Source organism: Pteropus medius, unplaced genomic scaffold, assembly GCF_902729225.1.
Source record: "Pteropus medius unplaced genomic scaffold, Ma_sr-lr_union100, whole genome shotgun sequence".
NCBI lineage: Eukaryota > Metazoa > Chordata > Mammalia > Chiroptera > Pteropodidae > Pteropus > Pteropus medius.
Genome location: NW_024342467.1, coordinates 14,473,918 through 14,500,419, shown reverse-complemented (window position 1 = coordinate 14,500,419; position 26,502 = coordinate 14,473,918). Strand labels below are relative to the sequence as shown.

Sequence of the window (26,502 nt, the reverse complement as noted above, 5' to 3'; positions counted from 1 at the left end):
TAAATTTTAATCCCATATTTGTCCCCTCCAAAGTTTATAAGCTAAGACTAAAAACTAAACCTGAAATTGAAACATACATTCAACTTTTAATATATTAAATAATTTTTTCCTGCACTTTTCATATACCATTTCCTCATTTCACTAACTTCTCCACCAGAGGGCAGGCAATAAAAATGAGAAAAAAATTTTTAGTCATTTTCATTTTTCACATCTCACTTTTCAATGTCATCCCAATGACAAATCAGGTTTATACAGTATTATCAAGGTTAACACCCACTTATCACATATAGATCACTAAGTGCCACTGATGACTATACCAAAGCACTAGGTTAAGAAAAATGCTTAAAATAATGTCCCTAATGCTCCTGCCACCGTGACTCAGTGGTCAGAACATTCAAAGAAACTGTAACAAATATAAAGAGGTAGTAAATTTAATAAAATGTATTTCTATTTAAAATAAAATATTCTACCTTAAATAGATACCTTAAGAGTATGAAATTTAGATCACATCAATTAAGACAAGTATTGTACGAGAGCTCGATGATGCTCTTCTATATACCTGTTTTAAATCTAAAATGGAGATAAGGCCTTTTCTGCCTAGTTTATAAAATTATGAGAACCAAATACAACAATGTGTACACAAGTACTCCATTGTGGAAAACTACACATCAATAGAATTGATAAATTAAGAAATTGTTTTCATTAAAAACATTTTTTAATTTCCCACTAAAAGTACCGCGCCTAACAAACACAAACTAAAGAAAATCACCAAATGTATCAAATATTATAAAAGTACTTACAAGCCACTTCGATTTTCATAAACTCAATCAAATTTTTAATTTAAGGTGAAACATCATCTTATGTTAAATATCTTGCTAGAATATGAAAATTGCTATGTTGCATCTACACAGCATTAAAAAGCTTATCACAATAGTGGTCAATAATACTCTTGGTTTTATTTTTGCTCAAAGCAAATGGTTGCCTTACTGAATTTGCAACATTAACCAAAAATTGTTATAAAAACTAAATGCTTTTCTGATTCCAACACACTGAAGAAAGCAAATAATATTTATTCCCTCTAATATAATTGTTTTAATACCCAATGACCCTTGCTAAAGTTCACTGATTTTCAGTTATTTGTCTTGCTGATTTATGAAGACAGCCAAAGACATTTCTAAAGAATTTTTTTACATTTTTATTTTTAGTTTTACTAAATGCTCTCTTGGCACCACAGATTAAATCCACGTGTTTCTCCCAGGGACAAAGACTAGATTGCCCAGAGGCAAAAACAAGTTTCTGATTCCATAATTAATGAAGTTCTATAGTGGGTAAATAGCATTTCCAAAAATGGGGCAAGAACTAGAAGAGATTCATAAGCAACTAAATGCAAAACATGAATTGCTTTATCTATGAGTCAGTTAACTCTATAAAGAGTCACAAATTCATTCCAACGATAACTTGTGAGTCTTAAAATCTTTCTGGTACCCATAAAGTTACCTGATAGCTTCTCAGCATCCAAGTCTATTTTCAAAAGACATGAAAACACTAAAGCAGGGATGTTTTTTCAGGTTTCTAGTTCTCATGTCTGAGGGAAGCATAAGCCTCTTTAATGTGGCTACGTCTTCCTTAGCATGAAAATGGCATCAAAGCCCCTTGTGTACATATAAAAAAAATAAGAATCATGCTTTAAGAAGAAAAAAAATTTTTAAGAGTAAAATCTACAATACAATCTTTGAAAAACACTTGCAACTTAAGATAAATATTTGTTTGGTAAATATTTGCAAATCATACCAAAAAGGCATCATAATTCTAATATTAAAACACAAAAACTTAAAACAGATAAATAAGTGCACTACACTGTGCACAAAAAATGTGGGCAGAAGGTGATTAAGAGATCTGGCATTTCAGATTCATGCAGACTTCTCACCCTGCTCCTCGGTTGAAGAAACACTGCTATCATGAGCCACTATTAACAACTCTCCTCAAGTCGTAACTCTCAAAAATGAGCAACCAGAAAAGACTGTGACACTTATCTATGTAGCTAAACATGCACTAAAAATACATAGAGAACACACATTCTCATGTTTAAAAAAAAAAGCCAAAATTAGTTCTGATTACAAATTAATACACATGAAGAAACCAGATACAGTGATCTCTGAAAATTACTTAGAAAAAAAGTTACAGTATTCTGGATTCAAATGCATACAGCAGTAAAATTTAGTAAATACCTGAATACTTTAAATAGCAAATTATTGGCAAAAGAATTGTTACTTCTGGAAACTGCTAATAGATTTTAAAATTAATCTTACTCAATTGAGTTAATCTGGCTTTTCTCAAACACTCTGCTTCTTGAAATCAACTAAATACGGAGCTATGAAGAGAGGTACACAAAATATAAATGTATCTTCTCTGGTTTCTAGAAATTTAACAGACAAAAATATAACTGACAACAACGTACAATAATAAACTGCCTTCACGGCATCAAAATAATGGGCTAAAAGGCAAAAATAAAATAAATAATAATTACGCAATTGTTCACTGTCCCCATAAAAACAATCTGTTTAAGTTCCAACTGTGTTGTTTTAGTAAACTAAACTGATTGAAATCACATATTATTTTAGTGGATTCATTTCAACTTATTTTACATCTGTGAATTTAAACATTTTTAAAGAGCAAATATTCATATAACCTCTTCAGTAATATACTTCAAATTTATCTTGAGAAAGCCTTATACTTTTATTCAAACAACAAAAACAAGAAATCCACTACAAAAATATCTATAAAGAATACTGTTCATATTCCAAAAGGGTAAAGTTTAAATACAATAAAATGTAATGAAGACTAATTCTACTGTCAAAAATATGCCATGAGCAAAGAAACTTAAATTCTACCTTTCTAAGAGAACATCAGATCAAAGGATTAAGTGTTTTGGTTAGAGAGAAGAGAGTGAAGAAAGGCCACAAATACTACCTAATGTCTAAATTATTTCCTGAATGTGTATACACATTCCATAGAGAAATAATTTTAATGCCGGGTTGCATATATATTTTTAAAGAGATAAGGAATAAGAAAACACTTAGGATAGCATAATTTTACTTATATTAAGTTGCCTTTTATTTTAATGAAATTGAATGGTTTACGTGTATTGTTATAATGATCTGTTACACGTGAATACGTAACATGATACAATCAATGAAACAGAGAGCCCAGAAAAACACCCAAGCATATATGGTCAATAATTTACGACAAGCCAAAAAATATGTAACGGGAAGAGGATTATCTCTTCAATAAACGGTACTGACAAAACTGGATAGCCACAATCAAACGAATGAGAATGGACCACTATCTTATACCATACACAAGAAACCAATTCAAAATAGATTAAAGACTTAAATTTAAAACTTGAAAACATAAACCACCTCAAAGAAAAAAACAGAGTAAGGTCCTTGACAAGCTCAATGGTTGTGGCAATGATTTTTTTAGATTGACATCAAAAGCGAAAATAAACAGATGGAGCTACATCAAACTAAAAAGCTTCTGCACAGCAAAGGAAACAAAAAAAAATGAAAAAGTAACTTCCAAAATGGGAGAAAATATTTTCACATCAAATATCTGATATGGGATTGACATCCAAAAGTATATATAAAGAATTCACACGACTCAATAGAAAAAAAAATCGAATTTAAAAAGGGGCAGAGGAATGGAACCCAAAGACAACATGCAAATGGTCAACAGGCATTCGACATCACTAATCAGAAAAATGCACATCAAAACCACAATGGGATATCACCTCACATCTTTTAGAATGGCTGTCATCAAAAAAACAAGACAGTGATGGAGAAGATGTAGAGAAAAGGGAACCCTTATGCATTGTTGGTGGGAATGTAAACTGGTGCAGACACTATGGAAAACAATAGAGGTTACTCAATAATTAAAAATAGAACTACCTTATGACCCAGCAATATACCCACTTCTGGGTATATATCCAAAGGAAATGAAAACAAGAATGGAAGAGATATCTGCACTTCTATGTTCAGTGCAGCATTATTCACAACAGTCAAGATATGGAAAAAACCTAAGTGTCAACAGCTAAATAAAGGTATGGTACAGTATCTAAAATACAATATTTAGTTATGATAAAGATGGAAATCTTACCATTTGCAACAATATGGATGGACCTTCAGGGTATTGGGCTAAGTGAAATAAGCCAGACAGAGAAAGACAAACACTACATAGTATCACTTTTATTGTGAAATACAAATAAAAAGTCAAACTCGTAGAGAGTAAAAAAGTGGTTGTGAGGGGATGGGAGGTAGGGGAAGTAGGGAAAGACTGATAAAAGAGTATAAAGTTTCAAGTATAAGATGAATTAGGTCTGAGGATCTAATGTACAACATGGTGGCTACACTTAACACTGTAACTGAAATATGCTGAGAGAGAATTTAAGATAAATCAGAACTGATGAATGTGTTCATTAACTAGATGGGAGGAATCCCTTCACAATGTATACATATATCAAATCATGACCTGCACTTTAAATATTTTACAATTGTGTCAATTATACCTCAATAAAACTAAAAGAAAAATAAAAAATATATTCAATGTCTTATGTAATACAGTATAAAAATATTTCATCTTACACTTGTCTTAATCCATACAAAGATGAGCTAGTTCAAAGTACATAAATGTACCTATACTTTAGAAACAAAATATAAACTATTACTAGCAAAAAAGGTGCAAAATAAAAATAATTGGCTTTAAAGAAATTTATTACTATATACACATAAGTTATAACCATCACCCCCTACACATTAAAATTACACTTTTATGTCTTTTTTCTCAATGACAATAAAAAAAATTCAATGATGTCACAACTTCAAAATTGATTTTTGGCAATTCCACATGAAATATGTATTAAGCAATTGGGTTAATTCCATATATTAAGCAGCCCAAAACTGGGTATCCAATGCAATGATAAAGGTACAGAGAAGAGAAAACCAAAAATATAAAGATAGTTGAAGAGGTCCATACTAGCCAGAGCCACCAAAACATGAATGAATGGCCTTTTATGTTTTCTCACTCCTATATATACTATAGCTGTGGTTAACTCCCAAATGCTGGTAACATCTCAGTGTACCAAACTTAGTTTGTGAAACTTAAGAACCAAAACAATATGAATATATAAAACAGTCCGTAACATGGTTTTGTCGTCTAAGCAATATTGTTTTAGTAAGTATATCCATCATATACTATCCACATTAAAGAATACACTTTCTAAGTCTATCGGAATAAGCTTTTGATCTTGTCTATAGTATTTAACCCTTTGACAGCTGGACAGTAGAGAGAACCTGCGAGTGTTTAAATCTTAGCTAATACTCGATGGGACCAGAGGCATGGCCTGATGTACAGGAGTAATTCCACACAACGGAAGGCATTCTGCCATTCCTATTCTCCCAATAATCCATTCTTTCCTTAGATTTCAAGGTGATCAGAGTCGAAACATCAAAGGCCACGTTTCAGGGTATTCTTCATCTCGGGCTAAGTACATGCTGCAATGGGCCATTTTTGTGAGTCATCTTCTATCTCACCTCTACTCTTTTGGCTTGTAATACAGTGAAAAAAGTTGGCATTCCTATCTGGAAACTGCCAAATCCAGGTTCAAATAATAAATGTGTGAAGAGTAGAGAGAAAAGAGTAAATAACTACACAAGACAGAAAGGGAGTTAAAACAATTCAATAAAAAACTTAGCTGAATGTACTAATAAGGCAGGCACATATGAGATTTTATATTTTAATATTTAGTACATCTACTTAAAAAGTTCAAATAAATAATTCCTTAGCCAAACAGAACATTCTGATCCTACTACAGGATACTTCTACTGCAGCATACCTCTACTGGAGAATTCCAAGTGTTCCCCAAGAGTAAAATTGGGAGAATAACTGCAGATTTTAAATTAAAAAGGCTAAAGGTAATAAAGACAAAAGATTTTACAGATGTTTATAAGGAGATTTACAATTGTACATGCTCCAACTCAAAAAAGCAATCCTCAAATAGAACAAGGCAAGAGAAATCTTTTCAGGATTTAAGCCCTATTGGACATCTCAGCACAGGTGTGCAATATACAACCACTCCACTGGAGTATAAAATGGTTGAAATTACTGCACTCATAGTTCGAATTACAATTATTAAGCAACTGCTCTGGGCCCTGTTGAACAAAAGAATGGAACAGACCCCATCCATTGGGAACAATACATCAATCCTATCAATGGACATAGTGTATCCAATTAGTTATAAGTTAGATTGCGATATGTCAAAACAAATCGCTTTTCTTGTGAAAATATTAAATAAACAAATCAATGAGTAGGTGATTTCTTTTCCTCTACTTTTTTCAGCTAACTCAAATCCATTTGCATCTCTAAAGAAACCAGTTTTATACTTCTCTTTTTTTTAGCTCAAGAAACTGCACCAATATTAATTAGGTTTTTAGAATAATTTATAGAATTTCTCAAATCAAAGATTTCAAAATTTTGTCTAATACTGTATCTTATTTCACTGAATTCTACTTTCATGAAAAGTATTTTAACTACTTTATTCTACTTACCCTTTATTCAGTGTTTCTTATTGCTAATTGTATTTCCAGCCCCTCTCCCTCAAAATCAATCAAATATTCTACAATTATATGCAAAACATCTAGTAACACTTGTCAGGGACTACATCAAGTCTGGAATAAAAATCCAAAATTTTAATCATTTACAACATAAAAGAAGCTGTGGCAGAGGTTGACAGAAACTGACTTGTTCTTATATAAATATCTATCTAAATGTTACTGTTTTTCAACACATGGTTTTCACTCACTTTAACTGGTTCAGCTCTTGAAAAAATATGAGTTTCAGGCACTATACTATGTCAATTCCAATCAGTTACACAAGACAAAACCAACCTTCTGCTCTGCTTGCAGTTGGTCACATCTTTCTTTTTCATGGTTAAGTTCTCTTTCCAGTCTTTCAACTTGTTCTCGAAGTTGTGTTGTTTCTTTTTCCAGAACGGCAATTAACTTTAACAGTTCTTCTTTTTCTTTCATAGTTTTCTCAATTTTCAACTATAAAACAAAAAACTCAAATTTCAAAAAAGCAAAAGAATTCATAGAAAGAACTTGTACATATTATCTACTTCACATCAATGAGCCTCTTTTAGCATTCAGTTAGAAAAATTCATGAATCATAAATTTAAACTTTCTTTTGGTTAAGCAAAGAAAAAACATTTAAAAAAATACAAAATTCCAAGACAAGAAAAAGCTAAAGAAATACACCACCAAAGAGCTATTACAAGAAATGTTAAGGGAACTTTAAAAAGGAAAAAAAAGATCAAATATATGAATAAAATGGCAATAACTTCATGCCTATCAATAATTACTTTAAATGTAGATAGATTAAATGTTCCAATCAAAAGATACAGGGTGGGTGAATGGAGAAGAAAACAAGAACCTATACACATGCTGCCTACAAGAGACCCACTGCAGATCAAAAGACACACAGACTGAAAGTAAAGAGATGTAAAAACATTTCATGCAAACAGAAATAAAATGGTTGAACAACAATACTTATATCAAACAAAACAGACTTTAAAACAAAAACTATAAAAAGAGACAAAGGACATTTCACATATGACAGGCAAGATATGAAGCAACCTTAACGATGTCCATCAATAGACAACTGGATAAAGATGTGGTACATATATACATAACAAAAGATCACTCGGCCATATATAGAATGAGATCTTGCCATTTCAGACATTATGGATGGAATTAGAGGGCATTATACTAAGTGAAATAAGTCAGATAGCCAAAGAAAAATATATTTCATTTATATGTGGAATCTAAAAAAAATAAACAATCAAAACAGAAACAAACTCATAGATATAGAGAACAAACTGATGGCTGCCAGATTGGTAGGGAGGGGTCAGAGGTCTGGGTGAAAAGGGGAAAGGGATTAAGAAGTACAAACTGACAAAATAGTCAAGGGTATGTGAAGTACAGCATAAGGAACAGAGTAAATAATATTGTAGTAATTATGTATGATGCCAGGTGGGTACTAGACTTATCAAGGGGATCACTTCGTAAGCTATATAAACGTCAAACCACTATGCTGTGCACCTGAAACTAATATCGAATGTCAACTGTAACTGAAAAATAAAGCAAAAAAAGGTACAAAATCAATGAATTTTATCACGAAATTGCCTGCTAGTTACTTTTCAAATCAACATTAAAATTAAGGCATAAAGTTCCCTAGTGACTTAATTCTGGGCTTTTCTCATCTTGAGTCAATAATCAAGAAAATGTGTACCTGTTCTTGAATGCAAATCTATGGGAAATCATTAAATCTTATCAAAAACATCCTCATATGTTATATAAGGCCTTCATCTATGGAATTATTAATAAAAGTTTTGGTTCTTTAAATAAGGTACTAAGGAATAAATTTCTATATACAATGGCCTCCATTTGGCTGAACTAAAACTTTATTATAAGTAAACACAAATTTTAGGACAAAACTACAGACTGTAAAAATACATAACTGATTCTTATGGGAACACTAATAGTTATTTAGTACAGGAAAATCTAAGCTCCAACATTCTAAAATTTACTAAATTAAGGGACCTAAAGTAATAATAAATAAAATGGTTTATTTCTCTCACAGAATAAAATCATTGATTCTAATAGAGGAAGAATGGACACTAAGAGGAAAGAATTCACAAAGGAGGAATCATACATCTAGCTAAAAATGTCTTCCCCTCCATACAGGATCCATGATTAAAATAGCTTTTATGAAAGCTGAAGGATCAAAAATTTTTAGAATAACCCTTCTAACTCATTCATTACATCAAATGCAAATGACAGGAGTAAATGCCCTCAAAAGAGAAAAGTTTGTTTATTCGCTGAATTTTTTTTATACCTTTCCTTTTTTTAAAAAATAATTTTGGCTGTACATTTTCTGCAAGCTTAAAAATAAAGATACATCTTGGCATAATGCAAAAGAAACATCATAAAAGAACCACTTTTTTCCCCAGTGATTCACTAACTGGCACATACTTTCTGAAGAGTTTACTGAACCTTAAGTAGAAATTTTTAAAAGGAATTCAAATTAAATAAAAATGTATGCAAGTCTAATTTTTGCCCCCAATTTTGTATTTTAAAATCTTTCAAGCACACAAAAGTTAAAATATGATAATGAACACCCATACACCCATAACCTAAATTCACTGATTAATATTCTGCCATGTTTATTTTATCTCCCTTTATACATAGTACTTATATTTATTATGTAATTTGGACTGGGGGGTGGAGAGGCCTACAGCATTTAATATGAAATTACAAACACTTCACCCCTGAGTACTCAGAGAAACCATCTTCTAATAAGAAGAGTTTCCTATTCGACCACTAACATTATAAGAGCTAAGAAAAATTAACAATAATTTTATAACATCCAATAAATAGTCCATAAAAATCTAGGATCTAGTCAAGGGTTCATACACTGAAGGATGTTTTCATTAATTACTTTTAATGTCAACAGTACCCAGATGTCTAATTTTGAGCAGGTTTACATAAAATCATTAAAGATTTTAATGAATGTAGAAATTTAAAAGACTTGTCCAAAACTGGTCAGAATATAAAAATATTTTAGCTCAGAAATATTTCCCTAAGAGAATACAATTAAAATTTTCTTTATAAAGTAACTTTTAGGAGTAGGAAGAAGTGAAATAAATTGTGCATGTCCCGATTAGAAAAGGAGCAAAAGAGAAATGTAGATGCCAAATCGCCCATTTTTCTGTTGGAGGCCCTGAAATCGGGGTGGTCTAACAAGTATTCAAAAAGCTGCAATATAAACTATCCGCATTCTTCTTAAGAGCTGAGCTTGTTTCTGCATCTTTGACTAGCATTCGAATACCAGGCTAAATGTTTCAGTCACCCTATAAAAGTTACATTTCTCTATTTAAGATAAGAGAAGAATTTTTGGAAAGGGGAAGGGAAGATATGAAAGAATTCACAGTAAAAAGTGATTGGTTCCTTCTAGCCTTCTTAGTTCTACTGTCATTATTTTATCTATGACCTTTTTCCCTAGCCTCAGTTTTTGAAGGTAAATAAAATCAAAGGCATAAAATATTTATATATAAAAAAAATCCATCTGAATATAAAGAAAAAGCAATGACCTGCCACAGACTAAATATGAATATAAATTAAGCAAAAATGTATGCTGAACCAATTAAAGACACTTTTCACAGAAACTCGAAGGTAATGTTCTAGTTTAAGTTTAGGGTAAAGATATTGACATGTATCTTAAAATAAGAGTGTTCTATTTTCTTCTTCAATAACTACTAAATATTAAGACATAAGGCATTATTAGGCCGTCTACACAGTAAATTTCTAATGGAACCAATTTAATGACTCCAAAATTAAAAAAATATTAAGATGATGTTCACCTTTCTTTAATTATGGTTAATATAAGCTTATTTATTTGATCAGATGAACAAGGAAAAGAAATCATTCTAAAAATGCTCAACCTAAACTTAGAGACTGGGAAAGTTTCCCTGATTTACCACCACGCTTGGGACAGAGCACGCTTATGGTATAGTAAAATGAAGTTCACATCCAATTAGTCAGATTTATTGTCTTACACCACTTTCCCTCCAGTTTCACCCCCAAATCTGTACTATTCCACAATCAATGGAGTAGGCCACCAAAGAAGAAAGGTTAGTTTGAGAGAATATCAGGAAAGCTGTAGTTCTAAATTCTCTCAATGGTTATTTACTGCAGATCTACCATACACAAAATAATGAAAGACCCTAGGGACAGTCCCTGCCACAGTGAAATCAATAACATAATTGTGACAGAAAAAGTTTTAAAGTGTTTCAACAACAAGATGCTAAGCTCATTATTTTATTTAAAAAACATTTGATTTTTAGGTTGTACCCTCATATAACCCGCAAATTCTTAAAATGGCAATCATCACATGTCCTCACATGCTCTGGTCTTACAATGATTTATATAGCACCAGCTCACTGTTGGTACCAACCTCAAGAAGACCAGCTTTTGTGGTCACCACCAACATGTCAGAATTTCCTTCGTCTTCCATAGTAAGCAACTCTTCAACTGGAGAAGCAGCTCGAAACTGGAAAGGTGTACTTGCTCCTCGAATTTCACCCTTATAGGTAACGTAACAAAATTGATAAAACTCTCCATCATCATTTGGAAGGTAATACCCTAAGAGGAAGTTAACAAAAAATATTATGAAATTAGTGTTATTTCTATGTAATTTAACAATACTTGCCATCTCCTCTCATTCCTAAACCTGTTCTAGGCCTTTAGGATATCTTTCCTCCTATCTTTCATAAGTGATCAAAACTAGACTTTCTTCCCTTAACCTGCCTAAATTTTTCCTTAGTCTTAAGTTTATACTCCTAGAATATCCTTTCCCCAAATCTTCCCTAGAGCTAAAGTAACTTATCCGGGAGAGTCAAGTATGTAGTTTTCAATGAGAAAGAAGCTAGAAGAGTGAGAGAAGAAATCAACATAAAAATCTAGGAGGACTGGGGGTGAGAATGCCATTTAAAGAAATCTGTCAAATTTGACAATCACTACATTTAAAGGGGGAGATATTAACAATAGGAATAGGCTACGTATGTGAATTGTGTAAAGTCGGAAAAGAGGATGAGGTCCACTGGTGCTGTAGAACAAAAATAAGCTTTGGAACTACATGGATTAATTCTGGAATTCCACCTCTACCACTATTATTTACTTAACCTCCCTGAAGCCCAGTAAAATAGACATGAAGCCAACTACCTGAGTTCCAAAGTATAGATAATGTATTCATACCATCTAGCTCACTATCTGACAATTTGTTTAATATTTGTTCCTTCTCTCAATTGTTACCCTCGCTTTTAAACTTTGCTGGATTATCTTAGCTCAAAATTAATCTCTCTCCTCTCCGAAGCTCCCACTGCATTTTTCTCATTTAAAATAAGCTCCACAGTATACGCTGCATTACTATTCATTACACGCGTGCTTTATATCCTATATCAAGACCTCAAGAAATACTGAGGGCAGATATATAATAAACATAAAAATTCTGGAATCCTCCAGAATGACTTGTAAAAATGAAGCATTCAATGATTGTGAAATGAACATACAAAGATGAATATATTCACCATACACCTTGGATAGTAATATCTACCCAGAAATCTGTAATCACTATGCCTGCTATTCTTTCGTACCTTAAAATTTTCAAACTCCTTATTATGATATCTACTTTACTTTACTTTATTATTTTAAAAAAATAGCCTTTTCCCTTAAAAACAAGGAGGAGCATAAAAAAAATACAAGATTGGCCTAGAACATATTCTGGTGCTTGAAAATAAGAAAGAAGTCCTTAAAAAATAATTATGGAAGGAAGGGAATGTCCAAAAAAACACATAACTTTGCAAATGGCCGCTAGGCTTACTTAAAAAGTTTAAAGAGAGGACATGGTTCCATAGTGTAGCAGTTAGCAAATCTGCTTTACAGGCAGAAGGTCCTGGGTTCGAGCCCCAGTGGAGACACCGTCCATGGTCTACGGCCATGCCACCCTGAACAAGCCCAATGTCTGATCTGAGAAGCTAAGCAGGGTTGGGCCTGGTTAGTACTTGGATGGGAGACCACCTAGGAAGACCAAGTGCTATAGGCATAAATAATAATAAAAAATAATAGTAATAAAATAAAAAGTTCAAATAGAAATCAAAAATATACTCAAATCAGTTCCGATATTATGACATTAGAAATTCTACAAACTAGGTATTAAAAGTATGATATTTTAAAATCTCAAAAATACTAATACCATAGCCAAAGAAAGCTAAACCAACCTGAGCAACAAAGCCATGATAGTATTAGACTTTATTCTATAGAAGAAAATAAATATCCGTAAGTACATGAGAAGGAGACTTTTCCTAACATAATTCCAACTAATAAATACAAGGACTGAAAATAGAAAAGCATCATTAGGCAAACACAACAATGCTGTTTCAGACAAGATCCAGTGATGGACACTAAAATTTGTGGGTTAAAGTCTGAGGAGAAACAAGGTATTTCCTTAGTTTCAAAGTAGCTCCCCAATAATATTACCAAGAGAAAACTACTAACTCTACAGTAAAGAAACCCAGCAGACACCACCTTAACCATATGATCAAGATTAGTATCACCAGTAATAAGATATATGGATATCAAGTACTCCCTGACACAATGTACTAAAAAGGGTACAGCATTTCTTCTGTGGTATTCTTCCTGAAAATGTATAACCTAGATCTAATTATAAGAAAGCCATCAGACAAACCCAAAATGAGAAACATCCCACAGGAAAAAAAAAAACTGAACAGACTGAACAGTACTCTTCAAAAATGTAAAGGTCATGAAAGACAAGGACAGAATGAGGATTATCACACAATGGAGGAAACTAAGAAGACATGACAACTAAATGTGGGATTTTGGACCGAATACAAGAAAAGAGAAAAAGAGAAATACAGAGAAAAAGAACAGTATTAGGAACACTAGTGAAATTTGAGTAAGGTTTATACTTTGGTCCATAGTACTCTACACCAATGTTAAACTCCTGGTTTTTAAAATAAATGTTCATTGGTTATACAAGATGTTAACATTAAGAAAAGCTGGGAGAGTATAGGGAAAATTCTGTGTACTATTTTTGCATCTTTACATCTAAAATTATTTCAAAATATAAAGTTTTTTAAAAATATGAAGGTACATCTGGTGATATATTTTTTAAAGTTTTTAAAAACCCCACCCACCCTTCAGATAGCTACTATTAAATCTATCAATCCATGGCTCAGTAACTTTGCAAATGGCCACTAGACTTATTTAAAGCTTAAATAGAAAACAAAAATATACTGTGACTAATCAGTTCTGATATCATGACATTAGAAATTCTACAAACTAGATATTCAAGGTCTGATATTTTAAAATCTCACAAATACTAAAAAATATGGTGCAAATACCATTTGCAGTACAAGATGTAGTTATTCAGAGTTGCAATTTAAAGCTATCTTAAAAAGGCTCTTGTAAGATTAATAACATTGAAAATAAAATAGGAAAAAATAGAAACCAAACTGAGCCAAATTTTATAGTCTGTGACATTAGCAATCAGTCAAATTATAATAAATAAATGAGGCAAACAATTACATTTATGTATTTTTGTTAGTTGTTTTAAATTTTGCATTTCAGGATTCTCATGACTCATTCATAAAATGAGCAAAGTGATTCGGATTGTGCTTAAAATCCCTCCTACATCTAATAGTCTATGGCTAAGTTTTTCATGACTATCTTGACTTCTCTATATAACAAACTAATTCTAGGGAGGGAGAGACTTTTATGTGTCAATTTCAAAGTAAAAATTAACATAAGTTTTCAAAAACTTGTAAAACTTACTGCACTAATACTTAGCTCCCATGAAAATGCTTTTAAAGTATAAACATAAACTAGGTGTCTTTTTTATTGGTTTTACGCTTTTTGTTAAGTCGCTAAAAAATAAATGCATTAGTCACTATAACAAATTCAGAAAATTAACTATTTATTATAAGACTAACCACATTAAAAATGACTGGAAATAAACCACAGCTTTTAAAAACAAATACTGTAATAATAAAATTACTTCCAATATGCACTCTTGAATTTGATTATCTTTAAAAAGGACTAAGAATTAAAAGACAAACTACACATATAATTTGTAGTATTTCTTAATCCATAAAACCTGAAAACCTAAATCTTTGCCTATATTACAGTACAAATTTTTCTCTGAATATTTGTTTCTTGACACAGCATATGAGGAAATGTTTTTATATATGCAAGCTCCGTGTGGTCCACATTGCCAACCGATGTCCACAAAAACATATACAGTATGAACCTCAGAATAAAGTTTAAAAAAAAAAACAAAAAAACCACCAAAATCCAAAACACTAAACACCAAATGCTGGCAAAGATGTTGGACAACAAGAACTCTCAATTATTGCTGGTGGGAATGCATATAGTTCAGCCACTTTGGAAAACAATTTGGCGGTTCCTTACAAAACTAAATATACTCTTAACAAATGATCCAGCAATCATATTCTTTGGTATTTACGTAAATGAGATGAAAACTTACATACACGCAAAAACTTGTGCATAAATGCTTATTACTTACAACTGCCAAAACTTGGAAACAATCAAGATGTTCTTTAATAGATGAATGGATAAACAAACTGTTACATCCATACAATAAAATAGTATTGGTTTCCTTTGTAATTCTATGAATTTTGTGTATTATACTGACACAGAGTTTATTAGTTTCACCAGACTAAAAAGAATCAATGGCATAAAGACTAAGAATTTGCTTTAATACAACCCAAAGTCAGTATAATTATAATACAAAATCACTCTACAGCGAATCCTGTGACAGATTTCCAAATATGAGTATTTTTTTAAAACTGTATATAATAAAGATAAAAATGAATTTTATATTAATCACTTATATCCATTTTATAGGCAACTCTCCCTAAAGAATCAATATAACTACTCTAAATACTGTTAATCATCTTTATGGCTTTCATGTAAAATATTTTTCTCACCTCTAATTTGTTATGTTATGCTAATATCAGTAAAGGCATTGTTTTCTCATCTGAAAAAAATCATCAAAAGATCTGAAAAGAAACCAACTCTTCAATGAAGGTTAACGAGCAAAAACCTTTGCAATGTCTACATAAAAATACCATGTGGCCTATACTAGATATTTACATTCTTAAGACTTTTGCTAACCAAATGTTTCAACTGTGAATATGCCGGATATGCCTAAGTAGATAATTACAATGGTATACATTTTTAATGGCAATAAAATATCTAATTTCATCCAGTTCTGCAATTTTCTATTCATACCTTGAAATGCTAATACACAATTGACTGTTGATCCTTCTACATAATTTTCAGGCATAGGGGACCATAAAAATGTATAATAATCACGAGCAGTACTCCATCCAACCTAAAACAACAAAAACATGGATATTATTAAATAAGTTAACATTAGAGTGATATCTTACAGCATATTGTTTTTTACTGCATCCTAAAGACATGTGTTAATATGTTTACAAACATAGTATTTTAACAAGCATATCAAATTCTAGGATTTTATTAAGCTATAATCTAATACTATAAAAATCTATATAAATTGAACAGTTGAATTTCTACTATATATTAAAATGTAATCTGATATCTAATTTTTCAAGGAAAATCTTAGTACCAAATATGAAAACTTATGTTTTGCTTAAAATTCGAATTCACTAAACATGTTTTTAAAACTTATTTTATGCCTGAAATTTAAGTGTTTAATTAGATTCCCCCTCCCCCTTAAATCCACTAACTTCATTAATCTCTCATTTTTAGCAAGTCTTGCCTGCAGCAAATTGGTAAATTTTTTAAAAAGGTCTTTATGTTTGCATATACGAATAGACCACTTACGTCCCACCTAACTCCAAAACACTGTTCAACTTAGAACATGATTATATACATTACATATTTATCTGTATTTTCCAGATGGACTGTACTGTATTAAACACCTATCAGAGACATTTAAAACATGTTAAATATCCATTTGCCAGTAATATTACAAGAAATTATGAATGTCCGGAGTTAGATTATACATGTTCTATAATTCTGATTAACCTAGGATTAAAGATTACCAAATACTGAAGTAGGAGGAATCTTAGCAATCTTTAGTCTCTAAAGGAGTGTTTTCAAACTGTAGGTCACGGACCCAGTAGGAATTCACATTATCAATTTAGTGGTTCATTACATTTTTTTTTTTTGACATTTATTTTTTAATTATATAGAATTCAAGAGTATCAGAGTGCATGAAGGCTAAGCATTGATTCATGAAAATTTGTTTCAGGTGTATTTACAAGAAACTATGCTGATTCGAATCACAGAATTCATTTATTTCTGTGTGTCATGGTCAAAACTATTGAAAGACACTATAACATTCATCTCTTTACAGATAAGAAGCTTAAGGAATCTAAGGCTTGAGTTTTTCCTCAGAATCGTTAGAAGGATTAAATTAGATGAACATAAAAGCAGCACTTAAGAGTGCCTGACCCATGGTAAGAACTCCATAAGTGGTAGATTTTGTAAGCACAATATACTGTAGTGATTAAGAGCATGTAACGATTAAGGAATTAAGCTCAGACTGCCAGAAAAAAATCTCTTACTAGCTATGACTTCAGACTAGTTGTATGTGTGTTAAATGAGATAATCCCAGTTTAACACTTAACACAGTGCCTTGCATATCAGTGTTCACTAAATGTCACCATTCATTAATATCCAAGGACAGAGACTTAAGGACAGTGATCTTGACTCTACAATGTTCTGTCCCTCATTTCATATCCCCTAATGTTTCTACCAACTATTAAAAAGAGCCCATCTATAATAAAGTTTGTCCCTGTCCATACGCTAATCTTGAAAGAAATACTATCTACAGCCATATCGTTCTTGAAAAAAATCTCCCTACATGAATAGGTTCTATCCTGGGCAAGGGAGACAAGAGAAGGGCTGAGTGTGCCATTTATTTGTGATGGCTGACACACAAAAATGCTAACAACACAATTACAGATTTCTGATTCAAGTGACACCGGGAATAACAGTAACAGATAGTTTACTGAATGTTTGTTTTGGAGTAAATATGACTATCCTCATCTCAGAAACTAAGAAACTAGGAAAAGGCCAGTAGATGGCAGAGTCAAGATCTGAACCTGAAGTTTAAGCTCTAAACCACCAAGACACTACTCACTCTTCCGTCAAAATATAAAATACTCTCATACTTTCTGAAATTCCACTTTCTTCCTTCCAACACGGAGTCTATATACCTACATTTGCAAAGACTTCCCACTGCCGGGAAGAAAAAAGCCTACAAACTGTTTAGCCTAAAACTGAAGGTCTTCCTTTCTTACTTTGAATATACCAACCCAATAGATAGAATGAAGCTTAATTCCAACCCTTCTCCCTCCACTTCCCTAAATGAAGCTAACGTTCTAGTTATACTGACTCACTATCACGAACATTCTCACCTCTATGCCTTTGCTTGTAACATTTTCCCGACAGCAATGCCCTTCTCTCAATCTCAATTCCCCGTTCAATTCTTCCTCTCTGACCCACTATTGCAGAAAACACTACTTCTCCGTCAGTATCTTTAACTTGAAACCCATACCTCACATGTCAAAACTGATACACTGATTTCATAAAATGCTTATCAACGCAACTGCATTTTAGAATTTGACAAGCCTAACACACACACACACACACACATACACACTCTCTTCTCTCTCTCTCTCTCTCTCTCTCTTCTCTCTCTCTCTCTAACAGTAAATAGTTCCTCTATCCAGCAACATCGAGGAATGAGAGATTCAAATAGGAACTGAAATATTAAATGATTAAATGCCAAAAATTTTGTTTTGTCCAATATAGGTTTTCAGCCCTCCTCACTATTAGGCTGGACTTTCACTTCTGAATATTCTCAGTGCACCTCATTCTAACCACTATTCATTTCTTTCTACTTTGCTGTTTACCTTATACAACCCAAACTATCAAAATTTCGAGACCATTAAAATCATATCTAAAATAAACTGACTCTGAGAATCTAGAGTAAACCAGGAAAAAAGTTTTATTGTTTAAACATTTATAACATTATTTTGACTGCTCAAAATAATTATTTTTACTTTCTTCTTTTATGTTTTGGTTCTTCACTACATTCTGAAGAGTTAAAATTACCAGAAAACCTACCTCCAGCACAGGAAGCACCAGTGTGATGATAGTCTCAACGTAATTTTCAAGCATATGTTATACAAAATGACTGGCAAAATATAAGAAATGGGACTCCTGCCATCAAAGAATTTACAAGTCATATAAAACAGAACAGTCTCATAAAAGTGTAAGACAATATGAGCAATATTTAAATATAGGAAAATAGAAGAGATAACAACATGGTTGTAGAGCTATATGAAATTATAAATGACTAGAAAAGATAGTAAATGATATAGTAACCCAAACAAACAGATCTTTTTTCAGGTGAGGAAGGGAGAAAATGGAAAAAGAAGAAGATTCTGAAAAATTTTTCACAGGACCTTGAATAAAGTTATTAACCTTTTGATAATAGAGAGGAAAGCCTGCATTGAAGTTCCCAGCATTTGTTGTATACTATCTTCAACTGTTAAATATTTCATTATATAAAATGTTTGCATTTACAAATGTAAATGTACTACATTTGACATTTTCAAAAATGACCCTTAATATAGTGACAAGGCTAGTATAAACTACTGATCAACCTGTTTAAAAAAAAAAAAAAAAAAGAGTACCCAGATGAAAGAAATATGCAGACAGTTTTTCTTACCTTGAATATTCCAACCCAATCTTTTGGATGTGGATGGATATATGGAGTTAAGGTATAATGACACTCCAGGTGTATATTAGGAAGATAACTCTTGGCCACATTTTGAAAGATGACATGGGCAAAGTTGGAAGTCTGTGGGACTTCTTGAAAGGATGTCATTGTGAATCTGAAACAAGTGAATCACACAAAATGAATAATCCTATCTAAGAAAAACTTACAGCTTCAGAAAATATGTATCACTGAATGCAAATTACATATATATTTACGTCATAATTTTTTGAAAAGACATATGCTTCTGAATACTAGAACTCCTCCTTAAAAATGAGATTAAATGTAAAAACAGAAAAACCAGGAAGTAATTTCCATATGGCTCAGAAAGTTGCATAGGTGTTAAAAAAATCTAAAAACCAATATCAAACCATCAACTCTACTGAAAAGTTTAGCTAGCTAGCCCTCTGCTTCTTTTGTAACCAAGAGGTTCTATGTTGGACCCTTGAACTTCATTATTTTCCTCCCTAATCTGACATTCCATCCTCCTCTAGGTTCTAGGTTCTTTTGCTAATCTTTCTGTGCCTGCATTCCTGACCCATCTCCATGATCCTCCCCCAACCCCCAGCAGCTTTCCTCAACCTTGGCTACATATTAGAATCATTAGGGATCTTTAAAAGAAAAAAAAGACAATGATGACTGTCTGGAACTGGGTGTGTATACTCATCTTTCTTTTAAAGTCTCCCCAAGTAATCTTAATCCGGTATGTGGCCAGAACAAAGAACCACTAATTATACTCTGACCCAACTCAACAACGTAGGTCTCCATTATCATCTCTCACTCATTTCCACAGATGCCCAGACCCATCCCATCTTCTTTGGCTTCTGGTACACACTTGTTCAGATCCCTCAAACCACATAAAATCGCACCTGGCCTACTTGAAATAGTTCAGCCTATTTTTTCCTCTCTGCTTATACCAATTCTACCCTTTCATTGTGGGTTCAATGACCCTGCCTTGACTTCCAGTATTCATATTTTTTCCCATTGATTTCCACATACTTACTGATTAAAATAAACACACATTTTTTAAATGTATAGTGTCAATTAAATACATACTGCAGAAAATCTATTATAGATTCAGTAAATGCTTACTGGCTTAGTGAACACCAAGAACTGGATAGCAGATAAATGGTTAAAGCAGACTATGAAAATCTACAGGATCCAAATTTTTCCCATATTTTGTACTCTACTATTGAGAAAAAGGATATGACTGAGGATTTACTCTAAAAAGCCATGGATACACTGTGTCACCGGCTCAGTACAATCACCGATTCTACTGTACACTTAAATTATAACACTGGCCCTATGGCACCAGCTTCTGAGTCATCAAAACAGGATTCTCTGTAATAGGGAAAACTGGGTCAAGATTTTTGCTAACCAAATTAATCTAGTTCACAAACCAATGAAGTTTCTACAAGGCAAGCACAGTGGTAAGACTCTACTCGTATTTTAACAATTATTAATAAGTCTTTATTATTAGGAAGATCTAAGATAATATGCTTTTACAACTGTTTCTTTTGCTGACCTGTTTGAAAATACTAAGGCAAATTTTTAAAGTTTTGAAATAACGAGCACCTTAGAAAATATCCACTTTTCTTCATGTATCTTCTCTGCTTCTGCTATGATCAAAGTACTGCTTTACCGAAACAATATAGTGGGTATTCCATAAAGAGACTGTCAACTGTGAACCTGGAAGCCACTGTGGTAGAATACCAGGTTAGTTGTCTATTAGACTCTTCGCACCTGAGGTTTCCCAGAATTCAGAGGTAAAAACAGTGCATTCAGTAGCGATCTTCCACTACTCTACACTAACAAAAAGGCTCTATAACCAGCAATCCTATTTCACAGAAAAACTGAACTGTCAATACTCCCCAATTGGTAACCCAAAACCTTCAGGAAAATGAAAAGGTAGCACTTAATAGACCCTGGGAACTCTGCCTAAAATAACTGAAGAGTTCTATTTGTTCCCTTGAATTGTCTAAACTAATCTGGGTTCAAGGGGATGTCATTATGCTCATGAAGTCACTAAAGATAATTTCTATGCAAGTCAGGGGTTTCATAAAGAAGGGAAAACCCCATCCAGATTTTGGTTTTGAAAAAAGTGTTCACTACTGGTTATAAAATACCAATAAGGGAAACTATAGCTAAATCAATTGAACCAGCTTCTAATAGATGCAACTACCTAAATAACCTGAAGCAAGTGAATCAGTAATATATTTCTACAAAGAGAATAAATATTTAAGTTTCTCTGAGGAAGATATTCAGTAAGGAGAATAAGGCTAGTTTAGAATGAGTTTCCCATGTTTTTAATTAGAAGCGGTTTAAGAATGAAATTTTTTTAACACATTTCCTAAGGTCAACAAAATCAACAAACCTATAATTATGTTATAAAACAAGGCAGTGGCATTTAAATTTTTAACCTCAAGTACAACAGTGATTTAAAAATCCATAATTCGCCTTACACTTTTACTTCATTGAAGTTTTTAAAGTATAAAATAGCATGAAAGTATACATGTGTTTATGTGTATATATGCTTATAAATGGATCAAAAAGGACTCAAAAAGCACACACCATACACTTAGGTCTTTACTCATTAAGAATATTTTTAAAATGACTTCTGACTATATTTTTCTCAGAATATATAATATTTTCATTCTTTTAAGCAAACATATTAACATGAAATTTCCTTTTAAACTTTCTGCCCAAAATTCAAGTTTCTTAAAGAAAACCTTAACATCAGACTTTAAATATACGCATGATGCCTATATATCTAAAGAGTAATCTGACAAGTGCTCATCCTAGTAATAATCTTCATTAATCCCTCTCCAACAATAACTTAAAAATTTCGATGTGATTACAACTACAGAAATTTTACAAGTCATTCCACTCATTACGTTCTTACTTTTTTTATTAAATTCCAATATATCTTCTAGTGGTAAAGCAGTAAATGCGGATAAATGTAATCTGAATGTAATTACAACACGTATCAACCCACTCTACACAGTAAAATTAAGTTTCTAATTCCCATTCAGTTCTTGTTTCACTCCTCACACAGATAAGAGTGAAAAGATGGGCATGCTTACAAAAATACTGAAATTCACTGAGAATGCCAATGTATCGAGATGATCCACAGGCTGATTAATACACTAAGTATGCTCGCACGCACGTAAGTGCACTCACAACCACCCTGTGGGAAGTAATGTGCAAAGTCACTGCATCACCTTGTGGTAATGGTTGGGAAGTGTAGCTTCACAAACATCATGAGAAAAAGAACTGTATCTCACTCAGCTGGAGAAGGGAAATATAGCCCCCACACACAAAGGTAAGTGGAAGCAGCTTTACCACCAAATGTTTCTTCCCATTCTCTAAAGTACATCTCCACGGTACATTCCATTCTCTAAAGTACAAACATGGGTACATCAAGATGCAAGCCAAGGCTAAGTAAAAATTTCCCAGTCAAGAATTAAAGGAACCATAACTTAGGCTGGGAAACAAAGTCTGAAATGCATACACGTGCTGTCTGCAGTGCCCTCCTTCCATGTTTCCTAATGTATTCCCTAAAGTTCTAACATCTCCAGAGTTCCTTTTTAATGTGTTATGCTGTAAACTTCATACTATAAAGTCTTTGGTCCAAAATCCAATTTGTTTTTTGGGGGAGTCATCAGTATTTGAAGATAAACAATATGCACTGGGCATTCAGTTAACTAGCTAAAATAAATTTGGGAGAAAAAAGGCATTTCAAAAGTTATCTTTACTTCCTCCTGTTAGAATTTATCAAGCCCAAAACAGATCCGGCTTTTGTGATAGTATTTTTCCAGTGGCTCCTGTAATTCAGTTTACATGACTAGCCCAAATATGTAAGCCTTAGTTAAAGTAGAAAACGGATCATACAAAAACTTCTAAGCATTAAACATACAAAATCAAAATAAGTTTTAAATTTAAATATTTTATATAATTTGCCAGTTCTAACAATCAGAATTCAAGAAGAAATAGGAAATTTTGTTCTGTGTTATAGTATTATGGTGGCTGTATTTTTTCAAAGCCCTTATCAGTTAAACACGGTAAACTATGTGAAATATCCCGATGTCTCAGATTTGCTTTAAAAACTCCAGGGGAAAAAATGTGTTGGGGGAGGATTATAAAACAAGATTAGCAAAACAGTGGATCCTTCTACTGTTTGTTCTCCTCTTGTGCATGCTTGAAAATTTCCATAATAAAAGTTAGTAAAACCAGAGCAAATAAAGATTAGTAATAAATCTGGCTAACAGCGAAAGTTTAAATTTTTCAGTTAAAAATATTTTTTTATAATTATCTCCAAATTTCGGTCCTATAGGATACACAAATATCTGAAGGAAAAAATGTCTGACATTCGAATAGTTTCCAATTATTCATACTTTTAACGCAAACAAAGACTGTCAGCTGGTTTACAGGCCAGAAAAATGTTATTAGCAATCTTTCTGGAAGGCAAGCCGAAGCAAAACCACCAATCCGTAAATCTGCACTTACAGAAGCCTATTTCCAGAATTCTTTACAGGTGAATGGTGCTACACTCTGCCCAGGTGTTACACCACTTCTTACTTTTTAGATTATTTTAAAAGTTTATAAAACGCTATGATCTTGGCCCATATACATTAGAGGGGAGAAATTTTTTTTCTTCCATTAAGGGTTTACTTGGGGCAAAATAAACTTTAAAAACCGTAAGTGCATACAGCCAAAATTTCACTTAGAAGTATCCAAATTCCAAAAACTACAATCCAATAAACTTCACTTGTGAGGTAATTCTCCCAAAGAAGTATAGAAAAGCATTGTTAGGATCTTTCATAAATATTTAACACCATTAAAAAGGTTGAAATTTAGAATTCCACAATACCTGTTATTTCGTTGAGGAAAAAGTATTTACTGGCTAATTCTACAAAAATGGCTGCACCGATAATGGATAAGTAGAAATCAAAAATACAGTAAAATGTTCTCTGAAGTTTTAAGAAGTCACTTCTAACAATCAAGTAAGCCCTCAAGAAATCAAGAACAGAACAAAAGCCTCACCTCAGCCCTCCTCCATACCTGAATAGTACTTTGAGGGCAATCACCCTACTTTCAGAGTAGCAGGTTACTCAAATAACTTCTTTAAATGCTTTTGGAATAGAGCCCCACAATTTTAATTAGTAACTGTGCAGTTTGCAGAAATTTTGCAATTAGAAGCATGCACAGTTGAAAACTTATCTTCCTATCTAAATCCCTGACGTAACAGTAATTCATAACTACTGTGAAACCTAAAACCCAATTTATGTAGAAAGTCAAATGCCAGTGTTTTTAAACAAAAGGTTATCAACAAGGTATTATACTTTTATCAATACACCCATGCGCACCCTAATCTTTAAACAAAGATGCTCCGAAGCGAGGAACGCTTTGTCAGGACTGTCCACACACTGCAGACCTGCGGGGTGCTGGGCTGGAGAAAGATTTGTGAAATCAAGAAAAGCTGCCTCAGCAAAGAAAGATGTGACTCTCGCCAAAAAAAAATCTGTTAAGATCCCTGGGGACACTCGGCGTAGGGACCATTCATAAACAGACGAAGAAAAACAGCATTAACATGACCCAGGTGAGACAGGAGATCCGGCCCGAGCAGCTAACCCCGCCCGCGGCCCCCCAACGTAAGCAGCGCAGGCAGTCTCCGCCTCCTTCTCCCCAAGCGAATCAAACCAAAACACGGGTTTCACTCCGCACGAACAAGCCCGGGCGTCCTTTCCGAACTCGACCTAGATGTCTGCCCAAGTTTCCCACGGCCACAGCACCCACCCTATCCTCAAAACACTCACCCTAGCGCTGAGCCTCGGGCGAGCCAGTTTCTTCTTTGGGGGTCCCCCCGGTCACTCGCCGCTCGCGCCCCATGTCCCCCTCCAGAGCCCACATTCCACAAGCCTCCCCCAAATCGCGAAGGCCTATCTCGGGGCCTCCCCGCCGTGTGGGGCGGCCACTCGTCGCTTTTTCCAACTCCACTGCTAACCGAAGTCGCCCACAACCCCGTCATAATCCCAGTCCGGGAGGAAAGGTTTGTCCTCGGCAAGGAAAGCGTCGTCATTTGGCTGCATCATCACCACGGAGACCATTCCTGAGACCGGCCAGGCCCCTAGACTCTAGGAGCTGCGGGGGCGTCTCACAAGCCCGCAAAGGGTTTCAGCTGGAGGCCGCCCCGCACAGGGCGCTATGGCGGACGGGGACAGCGCTTACCAGTAAGGGGCTCCCGGACAGAGCGGGAGCCTTAGAGAGGTTTCCGAGCGTGAGCCGCCATCAGCCGCACAACCTCTTCCGCCACCACTGCCGGCCTCCAGCGACCGGCTACCCTCCCCCTTGGAGCCAGATGCCGGCGTACGCCACTTCCGCCCGCGGCTCCGCCCCTTCCGCCGCCGCTGCCGCCGCCGTCTCCGGGGCCCTGGGAGCCGGGTCTCCCCCAGCCGGTCTCGCTACCAGCGGTTATCCTATTTACCCTTACGAGTCCGAACCTTTTCTCCGATCCGGCTGCTCCTCTTTCTTCGGTCTTGTCCTTTTCGCTCAGAGACCTAGTCAAAACCAAACAGGGTCCGTTTGAACTTGCAGTTTTTACTTTTTAAATATTACTTCACCGGAAGGTTAAGCAACTTTCCAGTTAAGTGGTCAAGGGTAGCCGAGCGGCGTATTACCATGTCGTGTTCTTAAAAATCTGTCTAAGCGAATCCTTTCATTTTATAGATCAGAAAGTAAACCCGAGAAATGAAGTAAGCGACCACACCGCTGAGGCTGCGACCCCTACTCCTGTTGTCTCCTACTCCTGTTCTTATTTACTGTCTCTCCTAGGAGTTTTTCAATTCTAATGCTCTATGATTCTATTTCCTCTTGCTCCAGCAGTGGCCTCTTTCTGCCAGCACTTCTATGAGTGTTAACTGCTTTCGTTATCTGTGTTATTTTGTGTGTTGTGAATTTGTCCTGTATTTTCTTTTCAATTATAATTTATAAAATCGCTTTTGACTTTAGGTTATC

At 33.9% G+C, this 26,502-nt stretch overlaps 1 protein-coding gene and 1 pseudogene across 2 annotated transcripts in view; one reads left to right on the top strand and one right to left on the bottom strand.

Moving 5' to 3' along the window:
- TAX1BP1 (Tax1 binding protein 1) overlaps positions 1-25,856 on the bottom strand; it is a 68,085-nt gene extending 42,229 nt beyond the window's left edge. For both annotated transcript variants that reach the window (XM_039862619.1, XM_039862620.1), the window contains exons 1-5: positions 25,717-25,856; positions 19,441-19,606; positions 15,942-16,044; positions 11,068-11,255; positions 6,942-7,100 (exon numbers count right to left, since the gene is read on the bottom strand). In XM_039862619.1, the coding sequence (XP_039718553.1) occupies positions 6,942-7,100; positions 11,068-11,255; positions 15,942-16,044; positions 19,441-19,599 (609 nt within the window). In that variant the 5' untranslated portion in view covers positions 19,600-19,606; positions 25,717-25,856. The remainder of the gene's footprint in view (positions 1-6,941; positions 7,101-11,067; positions 11,256-15,941; positions 16,045-19,440; positions 19,607-25,716) is intronic.
- LOC120602650 (uncharacterized) lies at positions 12,599-12,714 on the top strand (annotated as a pseudogene).
- Positions 25,857-26,502: the final 646 nt, after the last annotated feature.